This window comes from Gigantopelta aegis, chromosome 6, assembly GCF_016097555.1.
Source record: "Gigantopelta aegis isolate Gae_Host chromosome 6, Gae_host_genome, whole genome shotgun sequence".
In the NCBI taxonomy this organism is placed as follows: domain Eukaryota; kingdom Metazoa; phylum Mollusca; class Gastropoda; order Neomphalida; family Peltospiridae; genus Gigantopelta; species Gigantopelta aegis.
In genome coordinates, this window is record NC_054704.1 from 29,357,162 (window position 1) to 29,372,221 (window position 15,060).

Here is a 15,060-nt window from a genome sequence, read left to right on the forward strand (position 1 = left end):
GTAGCTTCAATTACAACAAACACCTAAACAATTTGTTAAATAAATTTGTATTCAAGTTTTCTCACACACATACATACACACACACATATATATATATATATATATATATCAGATATAATCTTACATTTTCAGTGCAATCAAAGTATGTGATATTTTTCAGATCACATACTTTAAGAATTTGATAACTTTGCAAATTAGATGTAAATTAGTCGAGGTCACGGCACTAGGTTTATTGACATTTAAGCAAACGTACTTGGGTGGCACTCCATGATTGATGTGTGCATTCAGTGTCATCAAATAAAAACATTTCAATGGCAATTTGACACTGAAAGCTGTCCAGTATTCAGAAAACAAAAAACGTTAGGCATAACTTTATTTTGATGTAAGGACATCCAAAATGACGTCATTCGAGTTTGACGTCATTTCCATTTAAAAATACACCGCGCCACATATTCTTACGTCATTTGAATATCTAGTAATGGCGGACTGGAATTAAAGTTGTGTGTACAGTTTACAAAAACACACTGTATTAAGCTTGAGCTGATATGATAAAGAGATTATTACCCTCATGTATTTCGGTATCGTCAATATCAATATTAGGAATAAAAATAATGTATTATGCTCGCATAATACAATTTTTATTCATAATATATGATATTGACGATACCGAAAAACACTCTGGTAATAACCTCTATATATATATATATACACAGTAGAATCTCGTTGGCTCGACCTCGGAAGGGTGGAACACACCGCGATGCTCGAACCAAGAACGAAGTCCCGAGATTTTGGTTCGGTAAACCATTACACCAACTGCTGATGGATCAAACATGTCCAGGGTCAACTATAAGCCTTCCATCGAACCAAATTATCGGTCCCGTCAGTGTAATTAGTTATATTTCTCTCGAACCGCTTATGTGTAAAGTATCAAAACATGCAGCTGAAAAAATGGTCCACGAGACGACTAATTGCTGCGCATGCGCAGCTGGTTATTACAACCTTCTGGTTATTACAACCTTCTGACTGATTATGTAGGCGGAACGAACTATAGATGAATCGGGGAATCGTAACAATAGCCATGCAATCTTTTCTTTACCACACTTGCCGCGTTGTTTGTTAAGAGGCTATGTGCAGTGATCTTTCAAGTACAGCTAGTATTACAGTAACTGTTAGATTAATTAACTTGTATCGTAATGCTAATCAAACAATTAGCACACGCCTGGGCCTTGGCTTAGAGATTAACTTTGAACATATCGCAAGCAGACTGTTTGTAGATTATGGGCATCGGCACCCTGTTTTAATCGATTGAACTAATGAGTGACTTAATCAACTGTAATCACTTCAGCACACACAGGGGCCTCAGCTTCACTCAATAATTTCTAACAAATATTTTCACTCAAACATTTTGCTATATAAAACCTTGATGAAGTGTTAAAGTTTGCATTTACCAAAATTATGTCGGTCTCCGAGCAATCTGGAGAAGGACCCGGTAACGGGGGGTTACCCAGATCGGAACAAGTTATGACCAAAGAAACTGAGCAATCCAAGGAAGGACCCGGCAACTGGGGGATACTTGGATCAGCAACGAAAAAACGCGGGGTTAAACGTCGTTTAGAACTAAAAACAATTGAACAAACATACGAGGCTATTATGGAGGTAAAAATGGGAATCAAATCAAAAACGGAAATTGCAAAATTGTTTAATGTTCCCAAGAGCACACTTTCTGGGTGGGTAAAAAAGGCTGATGCTATTAAAGAGGGGTATTCAAATTTTGGGCCTAAACGAAAACTATTGAGAATGGGGAAATTTGAGGAATTAGAATCGGCACTGTTAAAGTAGTTTACGACAATGCATGATCGCAACATTCCCATTTCTGGCCCACTTTTGTTAGAAAAAGCACAGCAATTCGCAGAGAGATTGGGTACTGTAGATTTTAAACAATCGGTTGGTTGGTTAGATTTAAGCAGAGGCATGGCATATCATTTAAAAAGGTGTGTGGTGAATCAAAGTCGGTCGATTCATCGTCAGAAGCAATGACAAACTGGGAACACCTTCTGTCAAACATCATTGAAAGATACGAACCCGCCGACATTTATAATGTTGATGAGACAGGTATCTTTTTGAAATTGGTCCCCGACAAAACTATGGAATTTAAAAATGTGCAGTGTCATGGGGGAAAACTAAGCAAAGATCGCCTTACTGTTCTCGTCTGTGCTAACATGGATGGCAGTGATAAGTTACCACTTTTGGTCATTGGGAAGTCAGCAAAACCTAGGTGTTTTAAGAGTGTAAAATCGCTACCAACTGAATATCAAAGTAACAAAAAAGCGTGGATGACGGGAGATATGTTCACTGAATGGCTGAATAAGTTAAATAAACAGATGCAACAAAAACGCCGCAAAATTGCGATGATAGTTGATAATTGCCCCGCCCACCCAAAATTAAAAAACCTGAAAGCTATTGAACTTGTTTTTCTGCCGCCAAATACCACCAGCCAGACACAGCCCATGGATCAAGGCATCATTAACAATCTGAAGTGCCATTACAAACGACTTGTAATAATGAAACAGCTTGCGGCCGCCGATGACAACACTGAAGTTCAAATTACCGTACTTGACGCTTTGTACATGATGCAGCAGTCCTGGACCAAGTTGACAAAAGCTACAATTGAGAATTGTTTTCGCCATGCTGTTTGCTACGAATTCAGCGGAAAATGCAGATGATGATCATCAAGACGAGGAGAAACTCGAAAAGAAAGATCCACCCTCTGTGAAGCAGGCTTTGGAAGCATGCAACGTTCTTTGAAACCAGAGTCAACAGTGAATGCGTTTTAACTAAACTGTGTACGGTTCAAAACCAACTTGTGAACGAGGATTTAAGTAACAGGTGTGCTAAGCAGGCAGCCATCACAGACTTTTTCAGAAAATAAATATGTTAAAATTGTTTCTCAAATGAAATAAACAATTCCGTTTCGTTTCATAAAAAATCCTGATTTTATAACTTTGTTGAGTATACCATTTCGTTTTGTGCTACGCTTTGTCTATTAACAGTGAACATTTCATTTCGTTTCAGTTTGTATACATGTATAATATGGATTACATTTGTATAACTTTTGTGGATGTTTCATTTCTTTTCATGTTGTGCTATCTGTGTAATATTTATTGGACGTTTCATTTTGGTTTTTTCTACGGTATGTGAACGTATGTAATATTTCAACAAAAAAAATCGTTTCGTAATAAGGTATGCGTTTTTCTGACATATTCAAATCATTTACCATATTTTACCGGAAATAAGCCCAGGGGGCCAAGACAACTCATTGTGAGCTTAGCATGGGGTGGGCTTATTCCCAGACAAGGGGCCAGTTTTGTTGTAGAAAAAAAATGATAATAATTAAAATAAATAATAATAATTAAATGAACTAGGAAGAAAACAAAAAACGTTCAGTAGCATATCCATTAATTAGTGTTCCATTTGTTATTAATAAATAATAATTGTTTATTAATTAAATTGTGGTTTTTTTACTAGTATCTAATTATCAGAAACACACCTTCTATGTTACAATTACTTACCAGTGAGGTTTATTTACATCCAAAATTTAATGCTGTGAAGACTTAAAACAACATCAATTAACAACAAACTCAATAGCTACACAGGTTTCTAACAAAGGCAGCCAGTTACACTACAAAAAATTGTCAATCTAAGGTCATTGTTCTTAGCCAATCAGAATATGGTATTTGCTTAATTAGCATTAACTGCGGACCCAGTGTGGTGGTAAAAATAGACATTGGTTTTGTAGTTCATACTTGGGCTTGGATACTTCAAAGAAATACTGCAGGCATGAAATTGAAAACAATGTTACACACTGTTATTGTTAGACTGCTAAATCTCACTGGTGGTAAAATATTGTGTTACATTTGTGTTTAATTATCTGCAGGAGGTATGACCTTTTAAATGAACTTAGAGCAAACTTGCAATTTCGTGTTATTTATAAGGTGACGAAGTTGGGGGTGGGCTTATTTACGAATGAGGGCCTAATTTCTTAAATGCTATCAAAACGGAGGGGGGCTTATTCAAAGACATGGGCTTATTTCCGGTCAAATACGGTAGTAATAAACTCATGTCTCATGTGAAGAAAGATTATGAATTTTGTTATTTATTTATTTTATTTTGCTACTCTTACTTTTAATACATAGCCTGCATCTTTTTCAACTTTCAAACTGATATCACGGAAATATCCGATGTTGACCGAATGCTTAGGTCGAACTACCCGATGGGTCGAACTCTTTCTCGAGTACCAAGGGTGTTCGAGCCAACGGGATTCAACTGTGTGTATATATATATGTATATATATATGTATATGTATATCTATCTATATATATATATATATCTATCTCTCTCTCTATATATATATCTCTATCTCTATATATATCTATATCTATATCTATATCTCTCTCTCTTTATATATATATATATATATATATATATATATATATATATATACATATATATAGTATAATATATCACCTCTAGAACCAACACATTCCACCATGGAAGAAACATTTAAGTAGAAATTTTTATAATCTATTGTAAAAATCAATTATAGATGAGTGATAAAAAAAACTACATACTTTTCCTGGTTAACATTATATATGTCATTCGAGAGATCTTGGATTTGCTGCTTCTTTTCAGCAACCTCTTCCTTCAGCTCCTTCACTTGAGTCTTGTACAGGGACTGAAATAAATAGTCCATAAGGCTTGCAATAAAAAAAGGTGGGTAGGCAGGCATTGATAAGAGATCAACTACATTTGGAGGGGGTGCAACAAAGGCACCCCCCCCCCCCCCCCAAAAAAAAACACCCTTAAATACCTGGGTCACAGAATCCAGAAAAGAGTTATTAGCAGGAACAGTAATTATTTGCATAACTAAAACTTGGAACAGATTTTTGCGTGATGGAATTTATATTTTAAGCATTAAAGTAAATTCACTGCAATTTCTTTTCTGAGGTTAGAGATATTGTAATCTTAGTAACAAATAAAAAAAATTGGTATAATTTTAAAAGTTGTGCATGATGCATCAAATCAATTTGTAAATGAAAAACAAATTAACACTAATTTCTTATACAGAACCAATCAAAATAAATTTATGCAACATTATAATAATACAAAGAAGAAAAAAGTTTCATTTAATGACACACTCATCACATTTTAATTACGATTATATGGTGTAACAACATAGAGATAATTAGAGAGGAAACCTGCTAACTCCAGGCCATGGGTTACTCTTTCGATTAGCTACAAGTAATATTTTACATGCACCATCCCACAGACACCAGTTGTGTAACACTAGTTAGGATGGAAATTGCCCAATGGACCCATTGATGGGGATCAATCCTAGACTGACCATGCACCAGATGAGCACTTTACCACTGGGCTACACACTGCCCCAATAATACAAAGGATGTGGTAAAGTAAATCTTACAGAGAAGTATGTCTCAGCTTCCAACTGTTCTGTAATTTCCTTCAGCTGGAGGTCGTGAATAGATGCATCACTGAAAATAGAAACAAAGAAAATTAATTCGAGACATAACCATTAGTATTAACCCTTGATAAGCATGCTAGTTTTTTTTTAAATGAGTCTATATTAATAATTTGAAAGCTTTTAGAATCTCTTGGCATGGAAATGACAATGGGCCACAAAATCAAATTTACACTAAAACATGTATACATGCATCAAATAAAAAACATATCTCTGGCTTCGAAATTTGAAGACAGTACGTTGCCCAAATCTGAAAACTGAATTCAGGTGAAATTTTATCAAACCTAATTAATTACTGATCCTCTGTGCAAATTTTGTCTTGTTTAACACCACTACAACACACCAATTTAATAATTATGATATATAGCCTTAGAGGAAACCCACTACATTTTTCAATTAGCTGCATGGGATCTTTTATGTACATCTCCAAAGACAGAACAAAACATACAACAGCCTTTGATATACCAATCATGAGGCATTGGTTAGGATGGGTAGGATGGGAAAAACACAATCAGAGAATGGGTTCACTGAGAGAATTTGATCCTTTGACCCAAGCACCAGAGGTGAGCTCTCTACCAACTGAGCTAGATCCAGACACTGATTACCTCTGGGTAATAATAATTACACAAGGAATTAATTTTTGTGATTCATAAGTCCTTATTAAAAGTTTGTTTGTTTTGTTCAACGACACCACTAGAGCACACTGATTAATCAATCATCGGCTACTGGATGTCAAACATTTGGTAACTCTGACAGTCTTAGAGAGGAAACCCGCTACATTATTCTATTAGTAGCAAGGGATCTTTCATACGCACTTTCCCACAGAAAGGAAAGCACATACCACAGCTTTTGACCAGCTGTTCTGCACTAATTGGAAGAAGAAAAAAACCAATCAGTTTAATGGATCCACCAAGGTGGTTCTATCTTGCGACGCAAGCACGTCAGGTGAGCACTCAACGTACTGAGCTAAATCCCGACCCCTCCTTACCAAAAGAGCTGCTGAGCAAAATGCACTTACTCGGCCTTCCTTTTCATTTCTTCTTCAATGTGTTTCTTTTCCGTCTTGAGATCTTTTATTTCTTTAACAAGTTGCTTCTCCTTTGATTTGAGCTTGAGTAATTCCTGGTTTTGTGTTTTGAAGTCGCCTTGCATCAAGTTTCTCCTCTGTACTTCCTGTTCAACTTGAAGACCAAGATTCTTTGACTGTAACAAAGAAGTCATTGACAGTTTTAAAAAAAACACACACAAAAAATACATTCATTAGCAGATCATTCCATCAGTGTATATACATTTTTGTAAAAGGTAAAGTAAAGTTTGTTTTATTTAACGACGCCGCTAGAGCACATTGATTTTTTAATCTTATCATCGGCTATTGGACGTCAAACATATGGTCATTCTGACACTGTTTTTTAGAGGAAACCCGCTGTCACCACATAGGCTACTCTTTTACGACAGGCAGCAAGGGATTTTTTTTTTGTGCTTCCCACAGGCAGGATAGCACAAACCATGGCCTTTGTTAAACCAGTTATGGATCACTGGTCGGTGCAAGTGGTTTACACCTACCCATTGAGCCTTGCGGAGCACTTACTCGGGGTTTGGAGTCGGTATCTGGATTAAAAATTCCATGCCTCAACTGGGATCCGAAAGCAGTACCTACCAGCCTGTAGACCGATGGCCTAACCACTACGCCATCATACATTTTTGTGGACATATTATATTGGAGAAAAAAACCCAGCAAGAAAAGGGTGAAACAGGGTGATTTTCAAGAGTTGAATGAGTTGCTGCAAAAAATATATATAACTTTATTACAGTAAGCCTGAACAAACACAACTTTATCCAAATATCTAATCCAACTGTTGTTAACGTTAAAATAATTTTATCTGTAAACTTAACATAAAAAGTTCATTGAACTCATAAAATTTTAATCACCGACATTTAATCCCCTTCTAACAGCAATTTGTGAGTCCAGTTTTCCTACACACACAATTCAAGTTATATTTTACCCAATAGAAACTGAACATTTTATTGTACAGCGCTTGCAATCCTTAATTTGAAATAGGCAGGGTTCTAGAGACTAATCATAGAAAGAAATAGAAATTAACATATGTTGTACAATTCAAGTTCATTTGTTTTGTTTAACTAACAACATCACTAGAGCACATTGATTTATTAATCATTGGCTATAGGATGTTGAACATTTTGTAATCTGACAAAGTCTTAGAAAGGAAACCACCTACATTTTTCCATTAGTAGCATGGGATCTTTTATATGCACCATCCCACAGACAAGATAGCACATACCACAGCCTTTGATATACAAGTAGTGGTGCATTGGCTGGAACGAGATTTAGCCCAATGGGCCCCATCGACGGAATCAATCAAAGACCGCCGACCGCGCACTTTACCACTGGGTTACGTCCCACTCCTACAGTTCAAAATGTGACATATTACAAACAATATTGCATTAACCTTTTCATTTTCTCGTCTAAGCTCATCCTGTAGCTGCGCAATCCGCTGCTGAAGCTGAGTGAGGTCAAAGGTCATCTCACTATTCCTTTTTTCTACTTCCAATATCCGGGCATCGGCCTTCTGACGAAGACTCCGTTCCTGCTCCAGTTTCAATTGCATATCTAGAAAATCAAATAAATACATCTCTGAATTATTGTACTGGCCAGTTCTTACAAATAAGAACGATCTTTCTAGTTCAATCAACTGGTAGAAGGTGCCAGAAAGCTGTGCAACAAAAACCATCTAGCACACATTCTTAGACGGTAATGCACCCTTTTTATTGGTTAATTGGGCTTGTTGGTTAAGATGTAGACAGCCAATACTACCTGTTAATTGTGTTATTGCTGCTTACAACAGTAAGGGACTACAGGTGAAATTTACCTTTAATCAGTTTGACAACAGTAAGGGACTATAGGTAAAATTTACCTTTCATCAGTTTGACAACAGTAAAGGACTCTATTGGTGAAATGTACCTTTCATCAGTTTGACAACAGTAAGGGACCCCATTGATGAAATGTACCTTTCATCAGTTTGACAACAGTAAGGGACCCATTGGTGAAATGTACCTTTCATCTGTTCCATGTTAGCCTCTTCTGTGGACATGAGTATGTGCTTCTTGTCAGCATTGTACCGTGCTACAGTCTCTTTGTGGTTTTGAATTTCTGCCTCCAACCGGCGTTTAAAGTTGTCCCGTTCCAACTCCAGACTACCACGACTCTACAAAAACAAATACACTTAATACATGTTTAGGTGGGGTTTTTGGTGGGTTTTTATTAAATTTTTATTTAAAAAGTATATCACTATTATCAGGTTTGCTTGAAATTAGACGAGCACTAATAAAATGTTTTTTACTTTGACAGAAAAATGTACCTTAAAATTATATCTGTGCGTGCAACCAGATCTTAGGCAATAATAGCTCAATTAAAAGCCAATATGTTTCTTGAAAGATGTTGATCATTACACACCAAAACCCATTTAAAAACATATTTTCGATCCAACAAAGAAAACTGTTTTCTGATGTTTAGTGTTAAGAAACAGATTAATCAAGGTATTGTCACCGAAACAGTATAAAACAAGCATATATATATATATATAATGGCCAAGACCAGCAATGTATTCACAAGTAACATGATTATTTTCTTTAAATACTGAACTTGGTTTTTGATTCCATGTTTATGACAGAAGACTTTTAATAGCAACTTGGTGATAGATGGGCCATTCTGGTTTCCTGAGAGTTTTAACATATTCATTATTTTCTAACCTTTTCTAAATGTGCAATGGTTTGTTTGTTTTTACTAATTTCTTGAGACAGAGTTTCTTCTTTTCTGAAAAGGTTATCTTGTTCAGCTTGCAAGGCTCGTATTCTTTCTGAAAACAACAATCATGGGCAAGTTTATAAATTAACTGAAACCACAATATAATTTTAAAACAGAATGGAAATATGCCTGACAGACTTGTAACGTAAAATACATTTTTCTTTTAATATACTAAGAATACTAAATTAAAATAAATTTCTGTAAAATAATGTTTATATTACAAGTGTATTTTCAATTGTGTAATGAGTAAAAGAAAGATATGTACAACTCAAAACTGTAATAAAAACTGTTATTGTAATGTTCTACACTGTTTATGTGTGGGTACTGATCTTTCATTTGTGAGGCACAACACTGAAAGAAAACTCAATACACTGCACTGGTTTAAAAGAGTCCATATGCCTGCATACTCAGCAATGTTGTACAGTTCTCAAAGAATCCACTTTATAACACAATAACAAGATGATCTAGTAGTGAGGCAGCTTAAATTGGATATTGTTGTCTTTAATTGATTTATTACACTATTTTATGGCATTATTTAACTGGAGGAAACTTGGATCGTTTCCTCTTTTAGAAATATTTAACCTAACCTCAAGGATCATTGTTTGAGGTCAGGTGAAGTAGAAAAGAAATGCAGAAAACTTAATTGTTTTCACTTTTAGGAATACTTAACCTGGTCTCAAGGGTCATTGTTTGAGGTCAGGTGAAGTAGAAAGAAATGCAGAAAACATAATCGTTTGCTCTTTTAGGAATAGTTAACCTGACTTCAAACAAAGGCCAGGTTACGTCAGAAAAAAATCAAACATTTTACCATTAAGTTCGGCAGTGTGCTCTGACTCCTGGTTGCGACTATTGCGCTCCTGTTCAAATGCGTTTTGTAAACTAGCCAGGTTTCGTTCGACATCTCTCTCCGAGCTGACCGCTTTTATGTACTTGTCCTCCAGGTCGGCGTACTTCTGATCGGCCATCGCCAGCCTCTGCTGCAGCTCTGTGTACTGACGCTTGTACTTGTTACACGCCTCAGCCTCACGACGCAAATTCTCCGTCAGCTCATTTACCTGAAATTATTTAAACAGCGATGTGACACCCATTTAAAAACAAGAGTTGCATGTAAAACTATTAAACGTTTTCGGTGCACTGTAAAACTACAAATCAAGTTTCAATGATCTAGGTCTTATGGTATACTGTAAACCGTGAAACAAATGCGTGCGTATAAATTTTGCATCGTTCGCGTTCAATCTTATGTCGCGAAATTAATACACATGCACTATTTTCCAGTTTGAAGTGTGCTTAAAGTGATATCTCGATTTTCTAGTAAACCATAAAAGGAAAACACAAACAAAATACAGTCATAATTCAATTTATTGAAAGTTGTATTAGAACATTCATTTTACAAAAGGTAACACAAATAAGTTAATAATTGGTAACTAACACTGATCAGAAACAAAAATATTCAGAAATAATTACTAGTAGTTGTTCCATTTCGCCAACTCATAAACATAAATCTTGAGCGTGTGAATACTAATGTTCGTTTACTTACGAATGTTTTGAATTGCTAACAAAGAAAGAAATGTTTTATTTAACGACGCACTCAACACATTTTATTTACGGTTATATGGCGTCAGACATGGTTAAGGACCACACAGATTTTGAGAGGAAACCCGCTGTCGCCACTACATGGGCTACTCTTCCGATTAGCAGCAAGGGATCTTTTATTTGTGCTTCCCACAGGCAGGATAGCACAAACCATGGCCTTTGTTGAACCAGTTATGGATCACTAGTCGGTGCAAGTGGTTTACACCTACCCATTGAGCATTGCGGAGCACTCACTCAGGGTTTGGAGTCGGTATCTGGATTAAAAATCCCATGCCTCAACTGGGATCCGAACCCAGTACCTACCAGCCTGTAGATCGATGGCCTACTATGACGCCACCGAGGCCGTAATTGCTAACAGATACATGTACTGGTAATTAAATTAGTCCAGCCTTTCTCCACCCTGTGGTAAAAACTTCACGTTTCCGCTTTATTTCATCAAATACAGAAACGATCCAGTTTGTGTGAATAGGTTTCATGGTGCTCAGTTTAAGACAAATGTTCACATCGTCTGGTGTCTTACCACATTTCAACATGGTTTCAACTTTTTGGGAATAATAGTCGGTGAACTTGGTTTTTAACAAGTCTTTGAATTCCTTATTTCCTGACAAGTCCAACGGTTGGAGTTCGCCGGTATAACCAGCTGGCACAAACACAACCTTGCAACACTTTTGGCAAGCACACGTTCACATCTATGGGCCTTAAATATATCCATAATTATAACAGCAGCCTTCCGCAACGGTAGATCAAGGTTTTCCTTAACAGGTTCAATATACGGGAAAAGCACTGTATCTATGTATTGCAGCATAGACTCCTCGTTGCTCCAATGGTTCTCTCGGTGTGAAACACATCGAATTCAGGTGGAAACTTTATGCTTGGGTGACACTGGTCTGTTTTCCCCTCTATAGACTGTACCAGGCACAATTGCTTGATGTAGGATAACAGAATATTGATTTACAGACAGTAACTTTATAACAATTACAGTGAGCTGTCTTTATCCACTTTTTTTTTTTTTGGAGCTGTCAACGGTCATTCGCGAAATTTACACGTCGCGAACATGCGCTACGGTATACCTTCACGAAAAAAACACGTCGCAATATTAATACGGTTTACAGTATATGAAAAACAGATTGAAACCTTTTTGGTGCTCTGTGTCACTATAAACCAAGTTTCAATGATCTAGGACTTATGGTATATGAGAAACAGATCTAAATGCGAAAAAGTTGAAGCTGCCACCAGTGTTGGAAACAATACCCATATTTTGCCTTTTTAACTTCAAGATACAAGCTAAAGGAATCATATCCCTGATTATAATACAGATAAACTTTACTCTGCCAATAACCTAATGATCAGTCAACTTATTATTATTTGTGTATAGAATACTTCCATCTGGTCATATTTGCATTTTTCTGTGGATCAAAGCTTCATATTGTATGTGCCATGCACACTTTGTCATTTAGAATTTTAGAATCTTTATCGTACCACAGCCCAAACAAAAGTACGATTGGATTAGATTTTTACATTTTTTATTATTTTAAAGATGTGTATTGTTAATTAAAAAAATATTTGTCACTATAAGATTGTTAATAATAATAACTGATTTTTAAAAAGTTATTACAAATTATGCTCGACAACATTGGATAAAAAAATATATGGAGTAAAGTTGACATACACATTAAGCACAGAATGAAATAAATATTGACTTTTGGCGAGTGTTAAAATAAATCAAATATAATTTGTTCCTTACCGACTTCTCAAGTGACTGAACCCTCTCATAATGTAAAGAATTGTTGGAGATCTGATGTCTAGCAGTGTCCAGTTGTTTCTCTCGCTCTCTCACAACATTCTCTGCTTTTCTCTTAAGCTCTGCTTCATGCTCTAACCTTCTGTTAGCCTGGAACAAACAAAAACATGCACAAGATGCATATATTAAAGCTGACAAAATTATTTCTCTTCTGAGCCCAAAGAATTTTTTTTTTTTTTTTTTTTGATTTAGCAATATTAATAAAAAGTTCTGTTTTCTTTCATTACAATTTAAATATCTGGTTATTGGTAATAAATATATAATATAACAGATTCTCAAACTATTCAAGGCTCTGGCTTTACCAATAAAGGTTTGAACTACAATAATTTTGCTACATGGTATTTTATTACATGATTACTGGAAAATGATGTAATAGATTGGTGTAATACTAAAAAAAAAATTGTTTTATATGTGTGTGTGTGTGTGTGTGTGTGTGTGTGTGTGTGTGTGTGTGTGTGTATCCTGTTAAAATATTTATGCATTTTGACATTTTTATGTTAGTCACATGTTTGCTAAATATTAAAGTAATGATATGACCACCATGCTTCAGTTTTAAATACTAACTAAATGAGCTTCATCCCATTCCATGGCAACCAGTGTCTGTTTTGAATGCTCCCCAACCTCCCCCCACCGTTCACTAAACAGAAAGTGTATCTACCTCTTTGAGATCGTGTTTCATTAGAGCTGCATTTCTTTCAAGCTGCTGACATTCCTTCTTCAACACTTGCTCTTCGGTCGACAGTTTATCCAGATCTTGCCTGGCTTTGCTGAAAAACAAAATCAGCCATTTTATCATTAGTACAGCTGCTGAATGACACACACTGGTAATAATATGTACAACCTGCTAATTAAGTGGCTTTTTATTTATTGTTTCTTTTAACACTAAAACGTGGTATCAGTTACTGTTAATCGGTGGTCATTCACTTTGCTGTCTTGCAAAGTAGATGAATGCATATTTACACTACTATGTAAGATTACAACTTTATGGGTACATCCTGGATCCTCTGTCTTTTATTTCACAAATTCTAGTGAATCGACAGCTTCATTATATGTTGTTATAATACAGACAATACATTATATTTTTGCTATATTTAAGTATAGAAATATAAAAGAATACTGAGAGGTTATTTCATATATTGAAAACTTTTATTAGGATAACATTTGTCACCAACTCAGGGATTTATCAAGGATTCTTTTTACCAGGGTCCCATGTCTGATGTGATTGGGACAATTAGTGGGAGTAAATCATACTTGGAACATGGCCACTGAATGATGCAGAACACCACTGTTAAATTAATTTATTAGAAGAGACAAAATTAAATATACATATATTAGAAATTTCTAGTTCAGAAATTGGGAATTTTCAATGCAACTTTCTTTTGGGAAGGGGGCCTATGTTCAGACCCACCACATGCCTGGATAAATCTTTGCAAGTCCATAAATAGAACAGAATAATGAAGTATCTAACAACTGCTAAATAGTACACTTTATATTGTGTACATATACTAGACAATAAACCTACTGGAATTTCCTTTCAATATCATCTTTGGCAGATTTTGATTGTCGAAGTTGGTCTTCAATCTGTTGAAGCCTTCCATCACCGCCCTGTAATTAAGAAAAAGTACTGAAAACACTTATCACTATCAGTTCTACTGGTTTCACATGGCAGTTATTACAAGAAAGAAAAAAAAAGAGAAGAAAACTAAGTAGTCAATAAATGCAGTATATACATATACATGTAGATAGATGTGTGTGTGTGTGTGTCCCAAGTATTTGAGAATGCATCCAGTAATAAGATAAACAAAAATACATATCAGTGTCTTGTTTATAAGTTTTTATTATTAATGAGTGTTTTAAGCCATTTTATTATTAACATTGTATAAACAAAACATTTTGAACAAAATATACAGATTTCATGGAAACACTTTGAATAATCTTTTTCATGACAATGTGTCAATTAAAAACCACAGTATGATATATGTGAACCATTACAATAAATGCCAACCTAGAGAGTTAGGGGTAACTAATGGATTTAATGAGGGTGGTTACATCACAAGTGACTGTCAGGTAACGGGAAAGCAGGAAGTTTGACAGTTGCGTATAACATATGAGGGGCAATCAAAAAGTCTGTAGAACTAGATACCAATGTTTAGTACACCATAACATTTTTGAGTTTTTCTGAAAGCTTGTTCTTTCATATACAGTGAAACCCCTCAACACCGGACCCCCTCTAAACCAGAATCCCCTCAAAACCGGACGTTTTCCACGGTCCCGTGATTTACACATCTTTTAACACTATATTTTACC

The 15,060-nt window shown here is 35.6% G+C and overlaps 2 protein-coding genes across 2 annotated transcripts in view; one reads left to right on the forward strand and one right to left on the reverse strand.

Annotated features, from left to right (window-relative positions):
* LOC121376137 (rho-associated protein kinase 2-like) overlaps positions 1-15,060 on the reverse strand; it is a 74,864-nt gene that overhangs the window by 15,446 nt on the left and 44,358 nt on the right. The window contains exons 13-22 of the mRNA XM_041503939.1: positions 14,276-14,358; positions 13,412-13,520; positions 12,697-12,843; positions 10,168-10,414; positions 9,305-9,411; positions 8,610-8,760; positions 8,005-8,165; positions 6,555-6,739; positions 5,480-5,549; positions 4,629-4,732 (exon numbers count right to left, since the gene is read on the reverse strand). Coding sequence (XP_041359873.1) covers positions 4,629-4,732; positions 5,480-5,549; positions 6,555-6,739; positions 8,005-8,165; positions 8,610-8,760; positions 9,305-9,411; positions 10,168-10,414; positions 12,697-12,843; positions 13,412-13,520; positions 14,276-14,358 — 1,364 coding nt within the window. The remainder of the gene's footprint in view (positions 1-4,628; positions 4,733-5,479; positions 5,550-6,554; positions 6,740-8,004; positions 8,166-8,609; positions 8,761-9,304; positions 9,412-10,167; positions 10,415-12,696; positions 12,844-13,411; positions 13,521-14,275; positions 14,359-15,060) is intronic.
* Positions 1,806-2,824, forward strand: LOC121376138 (tigger transposable element-derived protein 4-like). Its single transcript, XM_041503940.1, has one exon. It carries the CDS (start codon positions 2,034-2,036, stop codon positions 2,721-2,723), a length of 690 nt encoding a protein of 229 aa, XP_041359874.1. The 5' UTR covers positions 1,806-2,033; the 3' UTR covers positions 2,724-2,824.

Excerpts from the sequence above, each read along its gene's own strand:
- LOC121376138 (XM_041503940.1), top strand. The coding sequence starts at position 2,034 with ATGACAAACTGGGAACACCTTCTGTCAAACATCATTGAAAGATACGAA.